This window comes from Leucoraja erinacea, chromosome 11 (assembly GCF_028641065.1).
Source record: "Leucoraja erinacea ecotype New England chromosome 11, Leri_hhj_1, whole genome shotgun sequence".
NCBI lineage: Eukaryota > Metazoa > Chordata > Chondrichthyes > Rajiformes > Rajidae > Leucoraja > Leucoraja erinaceus.
The window spans coordinates 25,920,585-25,947,129 of record NC_073387.1 but is presented as its reverse complement, the minus strand read 5'-3'; the positions used below and the strand labels follow the sequence as shown (position 1 = coordinate 25,947,129).

At 40.5% G+C, this 26,545-nt stretch overlaps 1 protein-coding gene across 2 annotated transcripts in view; it reads left to right on the top strand.

Moving 5' to 3' along the window:
- The window catches only part of rab24 (RAB24, member RAS oncogene family), a 29,718-nt gene extending 3,427 nt beyond the window's left edge, over window positions 1-26,291 (top strand). For both annotated transcript variants that reach the window (XM_055642922.1, XM_055642921.1), the window contains exons 2-9: window positions 3,669-3,884; window positions 8,428-8,496; window positions 17,334-17,412; window positions 20,593-20,660; window positions 21,005-21,104; window positions 23,376-23,426; window positions 23,669-23,731; window positions 23,879-26,291. In XM_055642922.1, coding sequence (XP_055498897.1) covers window positions 3,768-3,884; window positions 8,428-8,496; window positions 17,334-17,412; window positions 20,593-20,660; window positions 21,005-21,104; window positions 23,376-23,426; window positions 23,669-23,731; window positions 23,879-23,946 — 615 coding nt within the window. In that variant the 5' untranslated portion in view covers window positions 3,669-3,767 and the 3' untranslated portion in view covers window positions 23,947-26,291. The remainder of the gene's footprint in view (window positions 1-3,668; window positions 3,885-8,427; window positions 8,497-17,333; window positions 17,413-20,592; window positions 20,661-21,004; window positions 21,105-23,375; window positions 23,427-23,668; window positions 23,732-23,878) is intronic.
- Window positions 26,292-26,545: the final 254 nt, after the last annotated feature.

Sequence of the window (26,545 nt, the reverse complement as noted above, 5' to 3'; positions counted from 1 at the left end):
ATATTTATGGAGGAATAATGAATATAGGTTTGTAATATAAACAAATGTGAATATGATTTTTTTTTGAGTTCATCACTTATAACTCTTGTATCTACAAAGGATACAAGTAATGAACTTTTGTAGAGGAACTTTTGGACGACGACAGAAGCCAACAGCGAGCTACATCGTCTGACACATGAGCGAATGAACGTAGAGGACATATTTTTGTAGCAGAAAAGGAAATTGGACATGGTGTGGTAGTTTGTATGAACAGGGGCTAACGTTTAGAGGATGATGGCATATTTGAAGAAGGGAACAATAATGGAGGGAGAACTATCCATAATCACGAGCATATGAAATTGGAGAGATAGCAGTTTAGTGGGAATTCCCGTGATATTCCTATTAATTCCTCTTCCACAGAAAGCTTGTTGGAGATGAGGTGTAGTGTAGCGGTGAGAAAGATTACACATGTTTCTCCATTTGACAGAGGTTTTCACTGATTTTGACTCCTTTTTCAGTGTGTTGATTTGAATCATGGTTTGCATTCTGTTGTGAGGCAAAAGTAAGATGGAAACAAAATTTCAATGGCCAGCTGAATTTGTGTATAGTGCTCCTCAGTCTTGCCAGATAGATTGAGTTAATAGTTGTAATTTATCGAACAAGATGACATGTTCTACTGCCTGCATTTCTCTCAGCATTGCCACATGCTGAAGATCATGCCCATTGTGCTTCGAGCAGGACAGAATGCATACTGCATTTTGTGGAGCAGCTCTGTCCACTAGACAGATAGTTCAGGAAGATCCTTGCAGTGGAGGGCAAGGAGACTCTATAGTTACCAGTCAAACTTGTCTTTTTTCTTGAAGTTGGTTGCAATTATAGCATCTTCGTCGTCCCCTGGTGTATCCTTCTCTTAGATGCGGGCAAAGAAATTGGGGATTTGTGCCTGATGCTCTTACTGATGTTTCCAATGGAAGCCAGGTGACTCTTTGCGTGCTAATCCCTGAAATGCATCGAATCTGCTATCATTTAGATTGGAAGGATGAGAGGGTATCTCATTGAAACATATAAGATTGTTAAGGGTTTGGACACGCTAGATGCAGGAAACATCCAGACAACCCAAAATTCCACCGACCCTGGTTGTGTGGCAATAAATTCTATCAAATCAAAAATCAAAATCAAAAATCACATGTTCACGATGTTGGGGGAGTCCAGAACTAGAGGGCCACAGTTTAAGAATAAGGAGTAAGCCATTTAGATCGGATACGAGGAAACACTTTTTCCTCACAGAGTGGTGAATCTGTGGAATTCTCTGCCTCAGAGGGCGGTGGAAGCGGGTTCTCTGGATGCTTTCAAGAGAGAGCTAGATAGGGCTCTTAAAAATAGCAGAGTCCGGGGATATGGGGAGAAGGCAGGAACGGGGTACTGATTGGGGATGATCAGCCATTGACATTGAATGGCGGTGCTGGCTCGAAGGGCCAAATGGCTTATTCCTGCACCTATTGTCTATCGTCTATTGTAATCAACATCCTGTTTCAGAGGGGACTTACGGAGGGGATTTCAAGAACTCACTCGTAATTTTGTCCGATTTAATGTAGGTGCTTGACCACCAGTTACCAGAAAACCAGTGGTGGACCTGGAGTACTTCATTGAGCATGGTATCAGGGAACCTGGGAAAACCAAAGTTATTTGGCATGAGGAGGAAAATGCAAAGTAAGATAGTTATGATTGTGGGAGTTCAATCATCCAAGCCGCAGAACACAAATAGAACTGTGTCTTGGTCCCATCAGCGTTCGGCTGTTTCTTCAATGACTGAGAAGGTCAGAAGTGACAATATTTACGCGATGCACAATGTTCAGTCCATTTGCATCTCCACAGCAAATAAAATAGTCCACGTATACAAATAGATAAACCTGGAAAACACTTTGGTATGCACTGATAAGTGGCAGGTAACATTCAAACCCCCAGTTATGTCATCATCTATAACGAGAGATTCTGACCACCTACCCTTGATAATCAATAGCATTACTGCTGTGCCCTACAACAACACTCAGGGGACACTTTTGACCGTAAACTCAACTGGATGCACATACTGTGCTACAAAAGCAGGTGTATGCCTGGGTGCCCCACTGTAGGTGACTCATTTTATGACAAATAAATATCCACAATCAAGTAAGAAATCAAGAATATAACGGATTGCTAGGTACTTCTCAGAATGAGTGCTGATCCAGCAACTTTCAAGAAGTTCAGCACCATTCAAGACACAGTAGCCGAATGGATAGTTGTCCTGTTGATCATCCAAAGCATTCATCACACTAATGATGAACTGTGGCTGTTGTAAATACCATCTGAAAATGCATTGCAATTCCTTACCTAGGTTACTGTGACAACAAATTCCAAATCTGCACCTTCTATCACCAGGATGGACAAGTACAGAGGGTGTATGGGAACACTACCACCTATATGTTCCTCTCTAAACTGTACACCATCTTGCTTTGGACGTACATGATATTTATCTTATCACTGTGCATAAATCCTGGAATTTTACAGAAATGCTGAGGGAGTATTTTATTCAGAGTTGCTGTTCAGAAAGATGGTTCCAGCTAGCAAGATATAGATCTCAAAAAAGTGAATGAGAATGATCCAGGGGGCAGTGGAGATTCAAAATTAGTTGAGACTTTATTGTGGGAGTTTCTAGCCAGGCGGCAGAGCAAAGTAGCAATGGGTAAGCTTGAAAGGGCACCCATTGGTTCATTGAAAAGCATAGCAACCAATAAGTGAAGGTATAACAGCGCAGCCATTTAGAGGGAGGCTGTATTCTGAGGTGAAGTGCTGTGTAGGAGGGTAAGTATTGTGGCTTTGACTTGAGAGCCTTTGGTGAGGAGGCTGAGTAGAGTGTAACAGTAAGGGCATTTATTAAGTAATCTTTCTTGGTCTTAGTGCAGTATGGATGCTGCTCCTGCAGGTTGGGGGAAGTTCGGGAAACTTCCAGTGTCTCTAAACCTGTGGCAAGTGACTGATCCTCTGACCAACAGAGGGAATTGGAGCTGCAGCTGGATGAGTTTGGAATCATCCAGCAGTATGAGAGCGTCATAGATGGAAGTTGTAGCGAGGTTGTCACACCCAAGATGTACCAGTATTGTAGCTAAAAGATGGCTGAAAGAAGCTTAATTGAGATGAGCTGCATATTATTAAGACAATAATGTAGTTAGCATTGTTTTGGCTCTTTTCTTTCTGGATGTTAGGTTCAAGGTTTGCAGTGGCTATTGCAGAGGTTTTACAGTTAATGATTTTCTGATGAGAGGTAATGTTAGATTGTGGGAAAATGTGTTGAACTATTAAAGGTATTCTTAATTATTCAAATAGTTAGGCTATATTTTGTATAAACAGACAGATTCTTATAAAACCTGCTCTTTATCTCTGCTAATTCATTAGTTTGCAGAAAGAGGGAACTGATGTTGAAGGAATATGGTTAAAATCAAGAACAGTTTCCTGTCAGAGTATAATAGCTCATTCGTTTCCCTCTTCAGAACAGACTTAATTAATCTGTATTTACATTGCAGAATTAGAGCATGATAGAATGACAGTAAAGGCAACACTGGAGCCAATTGTAATTGGTGTTAAACTGTCTGCAGCATTGTTTCATATGCCCATAAAGATGGTTCTAATTTAACTTTTCCATTTCTTTTTAGGTGAAGCCATTCTTGTGGACGACGACGCTGCTGTTGTGAATGGTGAAAATAAAGCTCTCCTATTATCCCTAACATACTGCAGGCAGCAGAGGTCACAGCATGAGTGGACAGCGGGTTGATGTGAAGGTGGTAATGCTAGGAAAAGAATTTGTAGGAAAGACTAGTCTGGTGGAGAGATACGTTCACAATCGCTTTCTCAATGGTCCTTATCAGAATGTGAGTATGTCTCAAACTCTCCGGCATTGCTTAATAGACATATCACTGAGCAAGTATTTATTATTTGATTGATGCCAAAATATTTAGCTGATAAGGCCAAATAGTTCCCAGTGTGTGCCTAGTTGGCATTTAAAGTTAAATAGAAGGGCCGTTGGAAAATGTGTACAAAGTGCAAAATCAAAACCCTGGTTATACAAAAAATATTATTGTAATGGGATTTATAAGTTTTAGAAGTACAAGTTCAGGCGCATTTAAGTAACAAATATGCCATTGCAATAATTTCATGTAGATTTAATAGATTTACATCTTGTTCCCTTCTGCATTACTCTAATAGAGAGGAGTACATTTAGGAGATCAATGGGCATATTTCTTTGCAGACGTTACAGTAAGGTTATTGAGGTTAACATGAATCTTTCATTCTAATGGAATATCACCCCTGGTATCAAATAATGTACTTGGAAATCCTAAAGTTGGGGTTATCTTCGTGGTAATTTTACCTCGTAGTGAGAAAAGCCATGGTGTTGCAATAGGCCTCCACTACTTACAGTGGAGAAACTGCTCAAACAGCCTATTCCTGGTTGGACCTGGTTTAGGCACTGTTTCCGCATTCATTTTGTTAGAGGGGAAACTTTAATAGTTTTGTTTCCTAATATTAATATATTCAGATAGGTTTATTAGTTTTAACTGCTTGCTAAGTAAAGTATTGGGCTTTAGGTGGCTTTATGGCTTGTTTTGTGGGCTAATTGTAATGGGGCCACTCCATTTGTCACAGAATGGCATCTATCAGCGTCTTAGTGTGATTTGTAGGGTTGGCTTCTCCCAGCAAAATTCCCATTGAGCTATCTGTATGAGGTAATTATGAACTTTGTTTCAGTGTCAGGACCATGTGAGGTTTCTTGCTCCTCACTACAATATTTTGACCATTATAATTATAACATTTTGTAATTATTTTCAATAATTGACTTGTAGCATAGTGGTGCAACTAGTAGACCAGCTGCCTGCCTCGCAGTGCTGGAGACTGCTCAATCCTGTACTTGGGTGCTGGTTATGTGGAGTTTGCACATTTCCCCTGTTAGTGTGTGGGTTTCCATAGGGTGCTCCAGTTTCCTCCCATATGCCAAAGTTGGGTAGGATGCTTGTTTAATGGCTACAATAGGTTGTTGTTCCTAGGTGAGTGTATGAAAATAATCTGGGGGGGGGGGGGGGGTGTTGACAAGGTGGGGAGAAGAAAAAGTGGGATTAATGTGTAGAATAACTGTAATAGATGATGGTTGGCACAGACTTTCTGGGTTGATCGCCTGATTCCATGCTGTATCTCTGTATGACTCCAATTGCTCACAAAATTTAAATTGTGATTTTTAACTGCAAATGCAAAATGGGACACACTGATTCTGGATGACTATCTCCATGTTCTTATATCTTGTATGGCAGGGATCAACAAGTGCAGTATCTGTGGTGATTGATCCAGCTAATTCTTTTCTCCCCATAATGCTGCAATAATATGTCATGAAATTGTTGAATGGTACAAAATAAATATTATTTGTGTAATGGCAATGAATCTGGTGAAGCACAGAGTCTGCTACCCTCTCTGGTATCTTGGAGGTTATGTTTGCAGTAGACTTAGCATTCATTACATGGTGAATTTATTATGGGGAGCAAGGAAATGGCAGACGAGTTGAACAGGTACTTTGGATCCGTCTTCACTAAGGAAGACACAAACAATCTCGCTGATCTACTAGTGGCCAGAGGATCTAGGGTGACAGAGCAACTGAAGGAAATTCACATTAGGCAGGGAATTATGTTGGGTAGACTGATGGGACTGAAGGCTGATAAATCCCCAGGACCTGATGGTCTGCGTCCCAGGGTATTTAAGGAACTGGCTCTAGAAATCGTGGACACATTGGTGATCATTTTCTAATGTTCTATAGATTCAGGATCAGTTCCTGTGGATTAGAGGGTAGCTAATGTTATCCCACTTTTTAAGAAAGGCGGGAGAGAGAAAACGGGGAATTATAGACCAGTTAGCCTGACATCGGTGGTGGGGAAGATGCTGGAGTCAATTATAAAAGATGAAATAGCGGCATATTTGGATAGCAGTAACGGAGTCTGTCCGTGGCAACATTGATTTACGAAGGGGAAATCATGCTTGACTAATCTTCTGTAACCTTTTGAGGATGTAACTTGGAAAATGGATAAGGGAGAGCCAGTGGATGTAGTGTACCTGGATTTTCTGAAAGCATTTGATAAGGTCCCACATAGGAGATTAGTGGGCAAAGTTAGAACACATGGTATTGAGGGTTATGTACTGGCATGGATAGAAAATTGGTTGGCAGACAGGAAACAAAGAGTAGGGATTAACGGGTCACTTTCAGAATGGCAGGCAGTGATCCGTGGGGCACCGCAAGGCTCTGTGCTGGGACCGCAGCTATTTACAATATACATTAATGATTTAGATGAAGTGATTAAAAGTAACATTAGCAAATTTGCAGATGACACAAAGCTGGGTGGCACTGTGAACTGTGAGGAGGATGCTATGAGGATGCAGGGTGACTTGGACAGGTTAGGTAAGTTGGCAGATGCATGGCAGATGCAGTTTAACATGGATAAATGTGAGGTTATCCACTTTGGTGGCAAAAACAGGAAGGCAGATTATTATCTGAATGGTGGTCAAGTTGGGAAAAGGGGAAGTACAACGAGATCTGGGGGTCCTTGTTCATCAGTCATTGAAAGTAAGCATGCAGGTACAGCAGGCAGTGAAGAAAGCTAATGGCATGTTGGCCTTCATAACAAGAGGAGTTGAGTATAGGAGCAAAGAGGTCCTTCTGCAGTTGTACGAGGCCCTAGTGAGACCACACCTGGCATGTTGTGTGTACAGTTTTACTCTGGAATTTAGAAGGATGAGAGGAGATCTTCTTGAAACATATAAGATTATTAAGGGATTGGACTTGATAGAGGCAGGAAACGTGTTCCCGATGTTGGTGGAGTCTAGAACCAGGGGCCACATTTTAAGAATAAGGGGTAGGCCATTTAGAACGGAGAAGAGGAAAGACTTTTTCTCCCAGAGTTGTGAATCTGTGGAATTCTCTGCCTCAGAAGGCAGTGGAGGCCAATTCTCTGGATGCTTTTAAGAGAGCGTTAGATAGAGGTCTTAAAGATAGCGGAGTCTGGGAATATGGTGAGAAGGCAGGAATGAGGTACTGAATATGGATGATTAGCCATGATCACAGTGAATGGCGGTGCTGGCTCGAAGGGCCGAATGGCCTACTGCATCTATTGTCTATTGTCTACACATTAGCTTTATACTGTCAGGGAAACTAACTGCTGGATGGAATTATTTGCTCTGCAAATCTTTGTAGCACTGAAAGCCTGGATTGTGACAGTAGATACGGTAACATTAACAGGATCAATTCATCTTCATGCTGGATTCAGTCTTGAAATAGTTTCAGTGTGAAGTATGTGTTAGATATTGAAAGATTAATAGGCTTCAATGTTTGAAGCTCCCATGTTTTTGGGTTTTAGAGATCCGGTGTGGAAACCTTAGGCTTATCGAGTCTTTGCTGACCATCTGTTCACACTAGTTTGATGTTATCCCTTTTTCTGATCCACTCCCTACACACTAATGGCAATTTACAGCGGCTAATGAACATGTCCTTGGGATGTGAGTAGAAACTGGAGTACCAGGAAGAAATCTATGTTGTTACAGGAACAACATGCAATCTCCACACAGATGGCACCCATTGTGAGGATCGAACCCGGGTCTCTGGTGCTGTGAGGCAGCAGCTCTACCAGCTGCGATACTGTGCCACTTTCTGTTGGAGCTTGGGCAGTTGGCTAGTTAATTGGAGCTTGGGAAACTTCACCATTTTTTTTAAATCTGGATGTCAGTATTCTGGGGATGAAGGGACATTAGTCAGCATTCTTAAATAAAGTCTAGCACGTATTTGTGGAATTTCTGCTTGTTTATGCAAATAATATCAAAACAAATTAGAAGAACTGTTGCAGAGGTTTGAGGGATTTTAAATGTAACTATGTTCACGTCAAAAACTATTTGCATGAATACTTTTCACAATCTTTAGCTCGGGTTTAAAATTCAACATATCCACATCAGGCACCAGCCATTGGCCTAAATAGTTTGATTCCACTGCTTTGGGAAACCATTTATTTTTGTAACTGCATAAGTCCATGAGTTTATTAGTTCAATATTTTTAAGGTCTTTGCAATTATATTCTGAATAGATAAAAATTGCTTATTTTTGATGAACCTTTTTATTCACCATTAATTGAACATAGAACAGTACTGCACCTGATCAGGCCAACATTATCTTTGCTGATCACGATGCCAAGACCAACATATCTGCCTGAAGCAAAATCATATTACCATTGTTAATACTTTAAATGTTTAATATGGTTCCCACAGGAATAAAATCTATGTGGAAAATCTTCTTTCAGTGCAAGCTCTTTGAAGAAATGATTAATGACGGTAAACTATGATGCAAAGGTTTCAGGAAATGGATTGCTGCTTATTTCGCTGGTTTCTGTTTCAGACAATCGGGGCCGCATTTGTAGCCAAGCTCATACACGTTGGTGAAAAGGCAATCACACTTGGTATCTGGGTAAGTTCTTTACTTCGATTTCTCATGGTGAGTGTAATAATTAGTTGGAAGAGTGGGTTTATTAGAGTTTAGAAATTAAACCATTGTTGAATGAGTTTCTGTGGTTGATTAGTTCTCTCTTGTGGGAAGCTTATTGTGTATTCCTACAAATCGAAAATGAGAACGAGTAAGTGCTTTGCTTTTCAGTAAGGATAAAAATAACAGGGGAATCCCTGAACGTGCAACCATTTAATTTGAGTGTATTTATCATCCTTTTGCTGAGGTGTAATGAATAGAGCTACATAGCCAATATCTGTGCTGTAGATGAGAGTTGTTTCCATCTACCCTTCGTTAAATTGGCAAAGTTAAAGATGGTCATAGTACTCACAAGGAGGTAGATGAGTTAATAGTGATGACAGAAGTAAACAAGAATGATCTAATTGCCTTTTATTGAAACGCGGTAACCAAAGCTGCGGGAATACTCACGGAATTTCAGCATATGGCAAGAACAGGCGAAAAGGAAAAGAAGGTGGAGCAGCAGAATTCATAAGGGATGAGATCAGTTCAGTGGTGAGCAATTATCTTGACAGCAGATCACTTAGAATTAGAATTGGTTTGGGTTGAGCTAAGATACTACAAAGGGGACCAAATAGTGGTAGTATTTGATATGACAAAAATGGAAATTGGAGGTGCAATGGGTTTTGGATGAACTTTAATGTATGTTGAGCAGCGTACTGGTACTGCAAGTGGTGCAACTGTTTAACATCCCAGGTCAATCCTAGTCTTGTGTGCAGTCTTTAGAATGTTTGACGTTCTCCTTGTAACTGCGTGGGTTTAGTTTCGTTAAGAAATACAGCGTGGAAATAGACCCTTTGGCCCACTGAGTCCGCACCGACCAGTGATCCGCACATTAACACTGTCCCACGCACTAGGAACAATTTACATTTATACCAAGCCAATTAACCTACAGACCTGTATGTCTTTGAAGTGTGGGAGGAAACCGAAGATTTCGAAGAAAACCCACGCAGGTCACGGGGAGAACATACAAACTCCTTGCAGACAGCACACGTAGTCGGGGTCGTCGGGGTCGAACCCGGGTCTCCGGCGTTGTAAGGCTGCAACTCTACCACTGTGCCAACCGTTCTCCAATTTCTTCCTGCATCCCAAAAACATGTTTGTTGTTGGCTTAATTGGTTGTTATAAATTCTCTCCAGTATAGATGGGTGGTAAGAGATTCAGAAGGCAGTGGTGGGTGGTATTAATTGATGTGTTATGGAATGGATAGTAATAGTTTAAATGTTTATTGGCCAAATATTCACATACAAGGAATTTGCCTTGGTGTTCCGCCCACAAGTAACAACATGACATACAGTGACAGTTATGAATGACTCAGAAAACGCTAAACATTAATAATAATAAAACATTAATGATAAAACACCATTGATCAAGCATGTGAACCAACAAAATACCAGATCAGTGGTGGGGGGGGGGGGATGGTAGGGGGAGCTCTCCTACTGTCTACAATCAATTCCACTGTCTTAAGCGCATTGAGCTCTAGGTTGTTGCTACGGCACCAGGACGCCAGCTGTGACACTTCCTGTCTGTAAGCAGATTCCTCCCCATTCTGGATCAGTACAATCGGTTGTGCCATCTGCAAACTTGAGAAGCTTGACAGAGGTGACTGTGGAGGTGCAGTCGTTGGTGTAGAGAGAGAGAGGAGAGGAGAGAGAATGCAGCCTTGCGGTGCTCCTATGCTGAGCGTTTGCGCGTCCGAGATGTGCTTTCTCAGCATCACATGCTGCTTCCTGTCTGTCAGGAAGCTGGTGATCCACCAACAGAGGGGTTCAGGCACAGTCAACTTGGAAAGTTTGGAGTGTAGTACTGGTGCCAGCTGTTTGGCACAGAGCTTAACAGTAGAGGGGGAAACATTGTCAGGTCCTGGAGATTTCTGGCTTTTTTGTCCTCTGAAAAGCCTCTCCACCTCTATTTTTATTGTTGATGATGGAGAATAGGTGGATGAATAGGATTATTCGAAAGATTGGCACGGTCTCTGTCCCCTTAAATGTCATAAACTATGAAATTAGGGAAGATAAATTCATGGAATATATACCAGATGGTTTTTAGATTTGGATCCAACCAAGGGAAGGGTTTTTTTTAGATTTTGTTTTGTGCAGTGAGAAAGGGTAAATTGATAAAGTGTTATCAAGGGATCTTGAGGAAATGTTGATCAAAATATGATATAATTTTACAATGATTTTAAAGGTATTGATCAATCAAAAACTATGATCATAAATCTAAGCAAATTAAACTATAAAGATAGAAATGGCATGGTTGATTATCATAACTGTAAAGGAATTTTCTTAGTTAACAGGCAATGGCTTGAATTGAAAACAATAATTTTCTGAAAAGGTTTATTCCCTTATAGCTTCAAAAATACCAACAGAAAAGATAGTCTACCTTGCAAACAGAAGAAATAAAAGATTGTAAAGTGTATTTCTTTAATTCAATACAAAGTTGTCTGAGATTGATTGAAGTTTGCTAAGCACTCAGCAACAGAGGGCAGAACATTGATGAAGAAAGGTAAAGTAGAATGTAAGGGTAAATTGGCAAGGAGTATGACAATGGAGTGCAAGTGCTTTTAAGGGTGTGTTAAAGGGAAAGATAAGCAAGATCAAGTATTAGTAATCTTAAAAGCAGCAACAGAATTTATAATTGGGAAAATAAGACAAAGGCGGAAGAATTAAGCGAACTCTGAATCTCTAATGTTAGAACAGTTGATCAAACTAAACCTGATAGATTGGATTGGGAATTGATTATCAGACAAAACAGAGAGATCTTTGGTTGTGAGGCCACACGTCAACAATTTTGGAAAACAAAAGGAGAATGTGAAGTGTTGAGAGAAGTGATGCACTACAATGTATGAAGCAGAATGATTAGGAAGGCAAATGTATGTTGGTCTTTACAACAAAAATGTGAGTAGAGAAATAAAGATGCTTACTGTAATTATACAAAGCTTTGATGGTGGTGCCTTGAGTATTGTGAACTGTTTTGGTCTTGTTTGTAGAGAAGGAATATATTGAAAATTGATTGATTGAAGGATACATCATGGAAACAGGCCCTTCAACCCACCAAGTCCACACCGACCAATGACCACCTGTTCACACTTGTTCTAGGTTAGACCACGTGCATCCAATCCTTACATACAATTTATACACGCCAATTAAACTACAAACCTGCATGTCTTTGGAAACCAGAGCACCAAGAGGATAGCCATGCCGTCACAAGGAGACGTCACAAACTCCACACAGACAGTACCTGAGGTCACCGTCAAATCCGGGTATCCGGCACTGTAAGGCAGCTCTGCCACAGCTCTGCCATGACACAATTCATGACATCAGTTCCAGGGCTGATCGGTTTGCTACATGAGGAGTGATTTTGGAGTCAAGAACTATATGCCATAAAGTTTAGAAGAAGTAGAAGAGATCTTGTTGAAACATAATGGGTTCAACAGGCTAGTTGCAAGGAGGGTGGTCAAGGATTCTAGGACCATGGTTTATAATATCAAAATAATGAAAAATCTATTTAGGACTAAGATGGGGAAGAATGTCATCATGAAGAAGGTGAATTCTTTATGCCAGAGCGCTATGAAAGCTCTGTCATGGGGTTCATTTAAAACGGAGATCTATATATTTCTGTATATTAAGGGATAGTACTGATAAATAGCCTTGTGTAAACATGATCTCAATATATGGTACTCCATTCTCAAAGGCCCAAATGGTCTCTTCCTGGTTTTATTTGTTACAACCCTATCAGTACAATCAGCTGTTCTGTTCTCCTTCATATGTTTATGCTGCTTGTCCTTAAATGCATCTTTTCTATTTGCCACTACTGCTATTGGTACCAAGGTCCACATTGGACCACAAAGTCAAATAACTACTATTTGGGTAGGGATTTCTGTTCAATTCTTGAATGGATATAATTTTTATGGCTTTAAGACTAGCCTCAGCCCAATCAGAATTTTAAAAACACATTTTAAATTATTTCTCAGTTATCTCTTTTCTATATAAAAGGGACCGATTTGTTCTGAATTTCCTGCTACATGCAAGATTATCATTTATTTCTGGAGGGGGGCAGGGGGCATTTCTATTCAGAGTGACTTTCACAATATTTGGACATCCAAATATCTCACAGCCAGTGTGGCACTTTGACGAGTGGTTACTGTTGTAATATAGCAAATTGAGCACCTCAACAATCGTTTGTTGTAGCCAGAACTGCCTTGCAAAGACAGAGACAAAATCAGACACAAGGCGCATATTGAAGACACCATTGGGTATCATCATGTGGAGACAAACAGACTCACCCAAGTTCAGTCGAGTGGGGGATAAATATTGTGGGAGGACTTCAGAGCCAGGTCTATTTATTTTCTTCTGTGTACTTTCTGACTACTCTCGGACAGGGTTCAGGGTCTACGTCTGTTTCAGTTTTCAACTATTTTCCCCTCTTAGTTTGTGGAATTTTTATCATTTTTCCTGCCACCAAGAGAATGTAATGCAGCATTAGTTAAGCATCAAACCAGGGATAATTTGGATCTCTAATGGTCCAGATTTTGCATTACTGATCATATTGGGGAGCACCAGCACCATAGATTTGAGTCCCAAGCCTCAGAGCGCAAGCCACAAGATCACCAACCCTCTAGTTTAAAAGATCTTCTGTAGTTTATTGAATGGACTTTTGTGCTGTAGTTTTTCAATAATGTTCTATACTTATTCAATTTAACATAGAACAGTACAGCAAAAGAACAGGTCCTTCAGCCCGCAATGTCTGTGCCAGATCTGATACCAAGACCAATAATAATAATTATAATAATAATAATTTTATTTATAGAGCACTTTAAAAACAATCATAGTTGCAACAAAGTGCTGTACATCACTAATCATTGACAAAAAAGTTAATACACACCAATAATAACAATCAAAAGAAATAGTAGGAAAAGACATGTAAAATAAAGAAACATTAAAAACAATAAAAACAGAAGCAAAGTCTCAGACATGGTCAAAAGCCAGGGAGTACAAATGTGTTTTAACACTGGATTTGAAGATGGACAATGAGGGGGCCTGTCTGATGTGCAACGGCAGGGTGTTCCAGAGCGCTGGAGCAGCAAAAGAGAAGGCTCTATCCCCTCTGAGCCTCCGATTAGACCTCAGTACCTCCAGGAGCAGCTGACCAGCTGACCTGAGGGACTGGGCAGGAGTGTATGGGTTGAGCAGCTCAGAGAGGTAAGGCGGGGCGAGCCCATTCAGAGATTTAAAAACAAATAACAGTATCTTAAAATGAACTCGAAAGTGCACCGGGAGCCAGTGTAGGGAGGCCAGGATTGGCGATATGTGCTCCCTCTTTCGAGTCCCAGTTAAAAGGCGAGCAGCAGCATTCTGAACCAACTGGAGACGAGCCAGTGAAGAATGAGCAACTCCAAAATAGAGCGAGTTACAGTAATCCAGCCTAGATGTAATAAAGGCATGGATTACTGTTTCAAAATGCTGCCGCTCGAGAATGGGCTTCACTTTCGCCAGCTTCCTCAAGTGAAAGAAGCTGGACTTAACCACCGCGCATATTTGGCGATCTAATTTAAAGTCACTGTCCATCCTAAAACCCAGGTTCAGAACTGTTGGCTTCACGTACCGTGACAATGGACCTAAATCAACAAATGGAGGTTCACGGCAGCCATTGGGATCAAATAAAATCACCTCTGTCTTCTTTGCATTAAATCCTAGAAAGTTCAGGGCCATCCAGGACTTAATGTCATCAAAACAAGACAGAAGTGATTTTACAGAAAAGGCGTCTTCCCTCCTCAGCGGCAAATAAAGCTGGGTATCATCTGCATAACAGTGGAAAGAGATGCCATGCTTTCTAAGGATGGAACCCAGAGGAAGTATGTACAGCGAGAAAAGCAGGGGCCCCAGAATCGAACCCTGTGAAACCCCATATGACAGGGGGGCGGAAGAGGATTCAAACCCAGCAAGGCTAACACACATGGTTCTGTCTGCCAGATAGGACCTGAACCATCCCAGGGCACTGCCGCAGATGCCCACGAACTGCCGTAGCCGAGATAACAAGATATTATGGTCCACTGTATCAAAGGCGGCAGACAAGTCCAGCAGGACAAGAACCACACAATCTCCAGAATCATTAAAAACCCTTAGCAATGCTGACTCCGTGCTGTGCATAATTTTAAATCCAGACTGGAAGACCTCCCGAATATCATGCTCCTCCAGGAATAGTTTCAGCTGAGCATAAACAACTCTCTCCAGTAATTTAGAAATAAAAGACAATTTCGAGAAAAGAAAATTGGCCAGAACAGATTGATCCAGGCCAGGTTTCTTAAGTAGTGGTTGCACTACCGCATGTTTAAAACTCACGGGGACAACCCCAGAACACAAGCTGCTGTTAATAATGGTAAGAACCGACTGCCCTATACTAGGGAAAACCTCTTTAAAAAGATGAGGAGGGACCGCATCACAAGGAGAACCCGATGGCTTAATATGGGAAACCACATCCTTTAAATACGATATTGTCACAGGCTCAAACTTGTCGAATACCACCAGGCAAGGGACCGAAACAGAAGGGTCGGAGGTAGGAGCTGAAATGAGAGCCCTTAAGGAAACAACCTTATCAACAAAAAAGTGCAGGAAGTCATTACACATTTCAGGTGAAGCTTCCAGACACACAGGCTGCGGGGCATTTAGAACAGAGTCAATGATTTCAAATAGCACACGTGGGTCGTGACACTTTGACACAATAATTTTAGACAGGTACTCTCTTTTGGCCTTTTTAACACTGTTCTGATAGTGACGCCAACAGTCCCGTAGAATTTGAAGTGAAACCTGTAGCCTGTCCTTCCTCCACTTTCGCTCAGCTCTACGACACTCCCGTCGAGCTGTACGAGTTATGTCACTGAACCAGGGTTCGGGTTTAGCCCTCGGCTTCAACGATCTTAACAATGTTCAAGATATGATTTGAAATTTAGTTTCCTTTGAATATAGTGGTTGTACAATATAACCAAATTGATACTGAAGTTTGTGGTGAGGAAATTTGCTGTGATCAAGAAATTAGATGGGTTGTTCAATCATCTGTTTGAAATCCTTAATGTGATATATTTTGCCCTTCAGTGGAATAATATGATGTTTCTAGTTCCTGGGCTAGTTGGTCTATCCTCTCTCTTAAGATATTTGTGGCTATTCCAGTGACCGATAGAGTTGGCAAACAACTTGCACGCACTGGGATTTTTTCCCCTCTTGCACACAGGGTACAGATGCAATAATCAATTTAGATGGTCTCACTATCTTTATTCTAAAGCTCTTGCCCACATTATGAGTATTTGGCAAATTGTCTGCTCAAGAGGCAGTAAGGTGGTACAGATGGTGGAGTTGCTGTCTCACAGTGCCAATGATGTAGGTTCAATCCTGACCTCTGGTGCTATATGTAGCAATGTTACAAAATTTTGAGATTTAAAAAATCAAGTCTGCAATTTATCCCATCAGATAAAGCATAACAATAAGTTTAATTTGACACCTAATTCACTTTCATATCTCAAGTAATAAAAAAGTTATGGCCATTTTCATACTCGGAAATTAGCATCTTGTTCCCTATTGATTTTCTATGGACATAACAAAAAAGCTGTGATCGAGGACAGTCAAAAGCCCATAACCTTCTTAAAAATTAAGAGAACTGAATGAAATTTTCAGTTATCATAGATTGAACCATTCTGAAACAAATATAAAATAATCTTACTTGGAGGACCTGAAATTAAAGCATATAATTAGTTAGTTACCCAATTGTAGCTAATTTCAAACTTCAATTACTAGATCTAAACATCTATCAATTTCTTAATAAATGATTAACATTTTTAAATAGCCTAAGTGTCCAAATAATATTCACAAATAATTCACAATAAAACATGATTTTAAAATCTCATTTACATCAATTTATAGGCCAAATGGAAGGAATTTAGTGTTCAATTGCTGTAAATTAAAGTCAATTTAAATCGGCTTTCTAGTGGGTTCCTGTGAACGCGCTGGTTTAGAACGTTCACATTGCGCTGGATTTGTGCCCTCAAATGCCCAGAAAAATACTGCCGGATATAAAGAGCCCAAAATGAACTATTCGCTATAGAAAACTTTATATACAGGGTTCTTAAGAAGCCCCTTTTAATGTAAAAATAAGGTACATACCTTTAATTGTTTGCTTTATAAAACCCTGGGGCTGCGAGAGGTTGCGGGTTGAGAGAGTGATTTTTAAACTACTATAACTATTATACAAGGCCATAAAAACTAATAATACCTTTTGCGACGGGGTCTTCCAGCGATTTTCCGTTAATGATTTACTAGGCTGAACATTTTCGATTGCAACAGCCTAGTAAAAATCGTGTTTTAAACCCGCCCCCTCTAAACAGCGCCAAAATCGCGCACACGGGGTGGGGCAGATACTCAGACACGATTCAGGTAGGTTTTGTAACATACCTACTATATGTGGAGTCTGCACATTGTCCCTGTGACCAAGGGGTTTTTTTTCCCGACATACCAAACAACATACGGGTTGGTGGGGTAACTGGCTACTGTAAACTGCCCCAGTCTGTAGGTGAGTAGTTAAGTTGGGGATTTGATGGCAATGTAGGATGAATGAGATTGCCTCTGACCCGGCATAGACTTGATGGGTTAAATGACTCTCTGTCGGAGTGAAATGTGAGAACTGAGGTCAGATGTATTTTGTCACAAACTGTTGCAAAATAGTTGGGATATTCAAAAACACTTGAATGTTTGGGATATATTTGTAAATTGTGACTATAATTTGTTTTCCGACAGGACACTGCAGGGTCAGAAAGGTATGAAGCCATGAGCAGAATCTACTATCGGGGTGCTCGCGCAGCTGTTGTGTGCTTTGGTAAGAAAGATGTCGTCATGCTGTGCTGTTGCAGTGTGCGAATGTGGAAAGCCATTTTTGTAGAGGACAATGAGGGACTATTCACCAAAGAAAATCAGTAAATCTCGTGCTTTGACTGCTGTTAAGCATTATGTACAACATGAATGTAGTCCTTGCAAAAACAAAACCAGCTACTGATTAACTCTATGGGTTGCCTCATTTCCTCAATTCTGAATGGCACTTGGTGGTTAATTTCTGACGTTACAAACTTGCAGTTCTATCATACTAAATTATATTGTTGATCTATTATAAGGGGTGCCTTAAACAAATGTTACAAATATAATAATTTCATGTTTTAAGTACGTAAACCATTCTAAAGTGTTCCTGCTGTGTCATTAATGTGTTAACATTGTTCCTGTAATGGACAATGGATTGATTACATCCAGATGAATACAATTTGTATTATAACAATCTAAGTAAGGTCACAAAGCTAAGCATATTGGTCTATTAGGTTAAAATAACGCTAACTGAAAAGAATGTGCTGAAATGAATCTCGTTTAAAAATTGCAGAATATGAACGGCAAATCATTTATTTAGATTTTCAGACATCTGTGTTCTGTCAGAAGTGAACAGTCTTGGCTGAACAAGGTCATTGATTCTACTGCGAGCATGCGTATGGAAACAAATAAGGCAAAGACACTGAAAGAAAACAAAGGACTGAAAGGATCAAAAGGCAATGTCACTGAGGTGACGCTACGGAATTCAAGACCATTAGTATAACGAGTACCATTCAAGGGGCAGTGAGGAGACTGCAAATGCTGGAAACCAGAGCAAAATCAAAGTGCTAGAGAAACTCAGCAGGTCAGGCAGCATCTGTGGAAGGAAATGGGCAGATGATATTTTGGATTGGGATCTTTCTTCAGATTGCTCAAGGATCATTCAAGGGATGGTTCGGTCTGCAAGAAAGATAAGAAATGACAAAAACAGAACGAGTGAGTGATAATGAAACATAATTTTGAAAGGAATAAGGAACAGATAGCTCTTGAATTTCCTAGTTATGCCAATGGGTTAAAACGTATAAACCATAGGATTAATTGGGGAGAGTGATATAACTAGCAGGATGGTATTTTCCACTCAAAGGTACACTGCAGAAAGAAGGAAAACTGTCATTCACTCTGAGGCTGTCTAAGATTTGTCTGTAGTCATTGGGTATTGCTGCTTTATACAGGGTGCAATTTAGTACATTTGTTGTACCCAGAATAGTTTGCTGTGGTCATAATTCACTCAAATTAAGTTTAACTTAATGAATTGGCATATCTCTCAATGATAAAAGGATGTTCTCCACAGTATTTTCGAAACGATGTAGGGTAGATACTGCTTGAATAATGTTAATGTTGCCATGAAATATAATAGTTTGCTAAACCAATTTAATAGTAAGGGTAAAGTAAATTACTGTGTCTTAAATTGTCAATTAATATATTGGAATAGAAGAAGATTTCTATTGTTTTCCAAAAACTCAGAAGGTGCTTACAATGCCACAATAGTTCACAAAGTTGTCGAATTGGCCGCATTTCTAAATCTACTTTTTATAGTGGCTGTCCGCTTTGGAATTATGCATTGTTGTTGAATGGGCTTAAGTGAAACAAGGAAAGTGCTGACAATATTCAACAGATCCTGGCAGCATCTGTAAAGAAAAATAGAGTTGACATTCAGGTTGATAATCTTTTCTGCTAACTGGAAAAGTTAGAAATAAACTTAAGTTTAAATCTCTTCCCTGCACGGGAGACCCGACCTTTTCCTGTCGGGTCTCCGTTGTCGTTGGGGCCTAGCACCATGGAGCGGCCTCCAGCCGGAACGACCTGGGGGGTCCAGTCGCGGAGTTTGTGGACCTGCCATCATGGGGCTGGCCGGCCTCGGAGCATGGGGAGCTGTGGTGGCGCGCGGCTGCGACTGGGCTTCGGGGGCTCCAGCTGCAGGCCTGTGGACGGTGACATTGGGAGCTTGCAGATCCCTGGTGGGAGACCGCTTTTTGGAGCTCTCGTGGCGGCAGCTTCTCCCGCCCGAGTTGCGGGGCTGAAAATGGCCCGGAGCGGGACCTGACATCGCCTGGCGCGGCTTTAACGGTCGCGGGAGTTGCCATCGCCCGCTGGGGACTCCAATATTAAGACCTGGAGCAGGGCCTTACATCACCGGCGTGGGCCTTAGTGGCCGCGGGACATCGCCCGCCGGGGGCTTTAACACCGGGAGAGGATGGAGAGCAGGGGAGAGACAAGACTTTGTCTTCCATCACAGTGAGGAGGAGACTCACTGTGATGGATGTCTGTGTGAATTGAATTGGTTGTGTGTCTTGTGGAATTGTTTCTTTTTGTTGTATGGCTGCAGATACCAAAGTTCCTAACGGAAAAATGAAGTTCATTATATTGTATTGTAAGTTGCAAAGAAAAGTGGAAGCGGTGGGGAAATTAAAAGTTTATAATTCAGTGCTTAACATGCATTTGTTCTCTTGGTCTCTTCCTCCTTCTCCCCTCCCCACTTCCCTGTATTTGTAACTAAAAACATGCTGCCTGATCTGCAACATTTATCTGTTTTGATGAAAGGTCAGACAGCTGAAATGTTAGCTGTCCTGAAGGGCCTGTCTTTCAGGGACCTAATTTGTGAGTTTAGGAGAGTTAAAAAAAAAAGTGTCATAGTCTTGTTGTATCGCCGAAGTAGAACACCTCCTACGACCTCCTTCGATTATGTAGAGAACCTCCTATATGTGGAAGACCTCCTTCGACTATGTAGAAGACCTCCTTCGATCTCCTTCGACTATGTTGAAGACTAGCTTCGACTAGGTTCTGGAAAATTGGACACCGAATAGTGGAGAGTGAAGACGACCACCTTCGACTATACTAAAGGGCCTGTCCCACTAACACGACTTTTCAGCGACTGTCTTCGACCTTCAAGCTCGAGGACACTCGCCTGAAAAAAACCTCGAGCTGGATCGACTGTCAGCGATGAAACCGCGAGCAGGATCAACCACACCACCAAGAGTCGAGCGCAAACTCTTCCAATCTCGCAAATTAGGTCCCCGCAGTGGGACAGGCTCTTGAGATGCCTTGCAACCTTCTGAATGTTTCCAGCATTTTTTGTTTTTATTTAAGATTACCTGCTTTATAGCATTTTGATCTTGCATTACTGAATGTCTGTCTTGTCTTCCAGATTTGACTGACAGCAACAGTTACGCAAGGGCTAGATTCTGGGTGAATGAAGTCCAGAACTGTGAAGAGGTATGCTTTGTTGTATAACTGAGAAGCTTATTTTAACCCTTAGTCTGCTGAGTAGCTCATTTTTAGGACTGTGTATTGTGAATTATAGTTTAATTCTATTTCAGGAAAAAAATTGCATTAGGTATTTTATGTCCAGGTTGGTTTGGGGAATTTGGCAGTCGTTTTCTCAAATAATGTATCTTGGGAGTTGGTTGTTGGATTTGTTCTCTCTACTTGAGAATTTGGTAAAATAATTTGTTGCACGGGCTCTGCATTGTCCATTTGAAGTTTAAGCGGTTGGTTTGTAGTGGCAGTTCTCACGTGAATTGATCATTCTGATTGATTTACAATATTTTCTCTTTCAGCATTGCAAAGTCTACTTGTGTGGAACAAAGAGTGATCTTGTACAGAATGATCGCAGTGTCCGGGCAGTCGATTACCATGATGTTCAGGATTACTCAGAAGGTAAAGTTTACTATTTCACCAGTCACTGAACTACTTGGCCGGTAGTTAATATGTTCTTGGATTGAGGTTGGCAAGGAAAGAGGCAATAAGTGAAAATAGTTCCTATTGGTAATACTTCAGAAATGTTCAGTATGGATTGGCAAAGAAGAAAATATATTTGAAATATTAATATTTCATCTTCTAGGGCAAGAATGCTTAACACAGAAACATAGAAAATAGGTGCAGGGGTAGGCCATTCGGCCCTTCGAGCCTGCACCGTCATTCAATATGATCATGGCTGATCATCCAACTTAGTATCCTGTACCTGCCTTCTCGCCATACCCCCTGATCCCTTTAGCCACAAGGGCCACATCTAACTCCCTCTTAAATATAGGGGGTGAACTGGCCTCAACTACCTTCTGTGGCAGAGAATTCCAGACATTCACCACATTTTTTTTTCTCATCTACGGTCCTAAAAGATTTCCCCCTTATCCTTAAACTGTGACCCCTTGTTCTGGACTTCCCCAACATCGGGAACAATCTTCCTGCATCTAGCCTGTCCAACCCTTAAGAATTTTGTAAGTTTCTATAAGATCCCCTCTCAATCTCCTAAATTCTAGAGAGTATAAACCAAGTCTATCCAGTCTTTCTTCATAAGAAAGTCCTGACATCCCAGGAATCAGTCTGGTGAACATTCTCTGTACTCCCTCTATGGCAAGAATGTCTTTCCTCAGATTTGGAGACCAAAACTGTACGCAATACTCCAGGTGTGGTCCCACCAAGACCCTGTACAACTGCAGTAGAACCTCTGCTCCTTCGCTCTATAGATGCTGCTGCACCCGCTGAGTTTCTCCAGCTTTTTTGTGTACCTGCAGTAGAACCTCCCTGCTCTACTACTCAAATCCTTTTGCTATGAATGCTAACATACCATTCGCTTTCTTCTCTGCCTGCTGCACCTGCATGCCTACTTTCAATGACTGGTGTACCATGACGCCCAGGTCTCGTTGCATCTCCCCTTTTCCTAATCGGCCACCATTCGCTTTCCCCCCAGTACCGTAAGGGAAATTACTTATTGCCTCTCGTGCTTTTTTCACATTGTTTCCCCAAGTAGGTCACAACCAATGAAATATGAAATATAATTTACTATTAAAACACAGTACTTGTGTTATAACACCAGGATAAGCGCTCAAGCAAGAAAACCAAGCCCGAAGACAAAATAGTATCTAAACTGCTAGGTAGGCACAATGCTGGAGTAATTCAACGGGACAGGCAGCATCTCTGGAGAGAAGGAATGGGTGACGTTTCAGGTTGAGACCCTTCTTCAGACTGAACTGCTATACACATTTATGCTGAGGACAATAACTAACTCCATATGCCACATAAGCTATCTACATGTTAACAAACACATCCAATCTGATTGTTTAGGTACAAGTATGTCATTGGGGTTACCTCCCTTCATCGTTGAGTTAGGCCCACAACACCTCGGGAAGGCTCAACAGTTAATTCTGGTAACTATATACTATTTTAGTGACGCTATTTAGCAACTTCACAGGAAAGTCCAATGAAGAAGAGTGTGATTGCTACTCGGATAAAGTGTAACAATACAAGGAAATGTACATTATTTGGCAGGATATTGAATGGCAAGGAGAAACATAAACCTTGGCAAGTATGCCTGCACATCATTAGATGTAGCATGTTGCATCTCTAAAGTGGTTAACAAAATACACATTGTTTTTTTTTCTTTATTAGCGGAAGCATAGAATAATAGAAGCAGGAAGGTTATGTTAGAATTGTACCATTACTATTTAGGCCGCAGCTTGAGTATTGCAATGCAGATCGGTTCACTATATCATGGGAAAGATGTATTTGCAGCAATGATGATGCAGAAATCATCATGAAGATGGCCAAAAATTTGTGGTGAATGACTTCCATAGGGCAGTTTTGATGAAAGATCATTGAGCTAAAAAGTAAAATCCGTTTCTCCTTCCAGAATGCAGTGTTTCCAGCACTTTTTTATTTCATATTTTAAAAATCAACAATGTTTTACGTAAAGATGTACATTGATTCATTAGGATGTTTATAGGATTTATTATTAGGCTTATTTAAAAGAGTGTACTTTGATAAATATCCAAAAATCTAGCAAACTCAAATGTTGCATGATCCTTTATCGCCATGGTACTTTTGGATATTTGACAAATACATCCCAAAGTTAGGATACCTGCAATTGTGTGCAGACAATTCTGCCCTCTGAATCCTTTTCAGTGCAAGTGATATGAAATATCTGTCTTTTAGAGATCAAAGCCAAGTTGTTTGAAACCTCCAGTAAGACTGGTCAGAATGTTGGTAAGTTTTTCCTTTTTGCAGTATATTAATATTTAATATCACTTTCACTGTGGGCTTTCCTCCTGTGTAGCCACCATCAGTAAAATATTGTGATGGTTTTGAAAAGCAGAGATGTGATGAGATTTAAAAAAAAAGAGTTGAACATTTTACAATGAAATAGAAGCCGTTATGTTGTCGAGTGGTGCAATTGTATGTACGAGAATTTGATGCAAAAAACAAACCCTTTTGTATTCTTATTTCAGATGAGCTCTTTCAAAAAGTCGCAGAAGATTACGTGAATATAACAGCTTTCCAGCTTGCACCAGGTAAACACACCGGCGTGATGCATTCTTTGGGGTAGCGGGTGTGTGGTGGCTCGGGGCAGATATCGATCCGGAATGGGGACTGTTGTCAGTCTTTGGAAGGTTCTGGGGTGCTCAATGTGTAACAATCACTGTTTTCTGCTCTTTCAGAAGAGGAAGCTGTGAACTTGGCCGAGAAGAAGAAATCTTCCTATCTGTTTAGCTGCTGCCACCAATAGCACCTGATTTGCCAATATTTTAAGGAGAAATTCTTATACAGTTCCCTGGACTGAAGCTCCTTACTCAAACTGTTGGAATATGCTCTCACGATGTTTGAGACTGGATCGATGTAATGTGACTAATGGGCACTGTGGTGTCTAAATGACGTCTGTCCCTTGAACTCAAGTGACCTTTGTTGTTGGAATATCACTGACTGTGGAATCCTTCAGATAATGCTCTACATACTGCTAATTGTACGGCATTTTATACTTTAGAAAGTTGCCAAGATTTTGTGCATAATGTGCATCTGTTCTTGCCTTATTTTGTGATCATTTAATTGTTTTGTTGTGTTACCGAATGAAAATAGTTGCAGATCTCAGGAGTATTCCGAATACCAAGCAGGTCGCTATACCTATCTTGCTGCTTCAACTGCACCTGGGTTCCTGGATCTATGTTTCTAATTCTGGCCACAAAAATTGTGCAGATTTTTAATGCAGCATTACATTTTGTCTTTTTTGGGAGATTACATTTCAGCAAATACTATGACAGAATTGATCATATGAGTATTGGATCTTGCCTCTGGCCAGTAGGCTGAATGGGACAAATTGCACTGATTTGGTTTATTTTGGGGGTTTGGGGTTTTTTAGCCTGTGTTTCTGAATATTTTCAAACAGTATAATGGCAGGGTTTCTGAATGCACCAATATTTGGATTATGGCCTCACTGGTTGAAGGAAATTGCCACCACACTATTGTAGCACTGACAAAAGCCAAACATGCTCTGTATGCTGCCAATCTGGGTTGAATGAAGAAGAGGAGAGGGAGGAGCTGGGAGCAATAATGGGAACTGTTTTGTGGGGAGATTGTATCTGCAGAATATGAGATGGCAGTCTTGGAGGATGATGGTTACAGTGGGCTTTCATGCCAGTCCAAACAGCCTTAGACCTAAACACAGCTTTCTGAGTGGCCTTTATTACTTTGGATGGTACAATCTCAATATCATGTGTGATTCCATCTTTTACAGGAAATACCCTGTACCAAGGTGACTAATCAACATTTTAAATATTGCAGGTTGCTCTGAATCATGGTTATCTTAGTTATGGCTTGTATGCAGTGATTGTGAGTATTACAGGCATCTTCAGGTCTGTTATATTAAACCCATGTTAAGAGGTGGTTTGAGAACATTAATAACTGATGATGCAGGATACATTTGAGTGGATGAAAAACATTGTTTACATCTGAGAATTTAAGTGGCAAACTCTTCCCATGGTCGCTTGTGTTACTGTATCCACTGTGAAGCATTAATTTTATCTTTTCTGCCGCTTCTCCATTTATTGCTTTGCTGTGAGAAGGAGAGCCTTCCAAAACCTGATTGTATGATGGAAGTTGGAGGATCATCTGCCTTAGCAATATTATCAATTCCTTCTAATTTGATGAAGCTTCCTGATTTTGTAGCTGATCTGAACATTTCAGTGTGACCACACTTCAATATGGAAGTTCTTTGGCCTGAAACTAATACCTAAGGTGTGCTCAATGTGGAGTGCATTGTAATAATGGGAATATAAACTAATAAGTGAAAATATTTCATTACCCAGTATCATGTTCTCTGTATAGTAAACAGTTTTGAGATATATGAAAATATATGGAGTTTTAAATGAAAGCACGTGGAGATTCAAATACGACGTTACTTGGAGCATTATGAAATATTTATTTGTTTAACACAAAACTCCCATGGAAATCGTTTGTTATTGGAGCTGGGATCTGTTGAATGTCTATACAGTACTTATAATGTGGTTGCGATTCAAATTACACACACGTGTCTTCTGTTTTTGGAAATGTCAAAGGTGCACACTGTTCTTTCACAGACCTGGGAAAGAGAATTTGAGTTAACACACACTGGTATAATCTACTGGAAGATTCAAAGCAGCGCAATGGGAATATATTGTCAAGTCTTTAAGACTAATTCTCAGGCTAGGCAAAAATTTGCTGAATGATTGTGAAGTATTGGTGTCCATCCTGCAGGTGCAAATAGCCATTTGTGAACGAGGTGATGAAACATTGCCTCACTATTGGGAGCACGTTTGTTGGTTTAAGGGGAAAAGGGTCATGTGTTGAATTTCAACGTGAAATACAGCATGGCTGCTCAGGACAATTGTTTTCTATACTTTTAATTCACGTTAAGGGTGATCTATGGCAAACACGAGGTTCTGGCGTAGCACAACTGAGATTGCTTTCAGATCAAAGAGTTATTTATTCTGCATGTGCAAAGGATTGCAGTGCATTGTGGAAATCAGTGCTGTTAAGTCTGTGTATTTTATAATGCATTGATCATCTGAATAAACCCGAAACATTTGGTTGTGAACACTATCATCTGCATTCATTACTGACCATTTTATTTGTCACTATACAATTGTTTTTATTTTAACATAAGAAAACTATTAAATGCACAAGGCTTCAACACTAACGTTTTATTTCATTAGTTTTATTTGCTGTACTTCTGTGTTGCTTGGTAAGATTCAGATTCAGATTCCACTTTAATTGTCATTGTCAGTGTACAGTACAGAGACAACGAAATGCATACAGCGAAATGCATATTTCCTGCATATCCTTGCTGTTGTTGG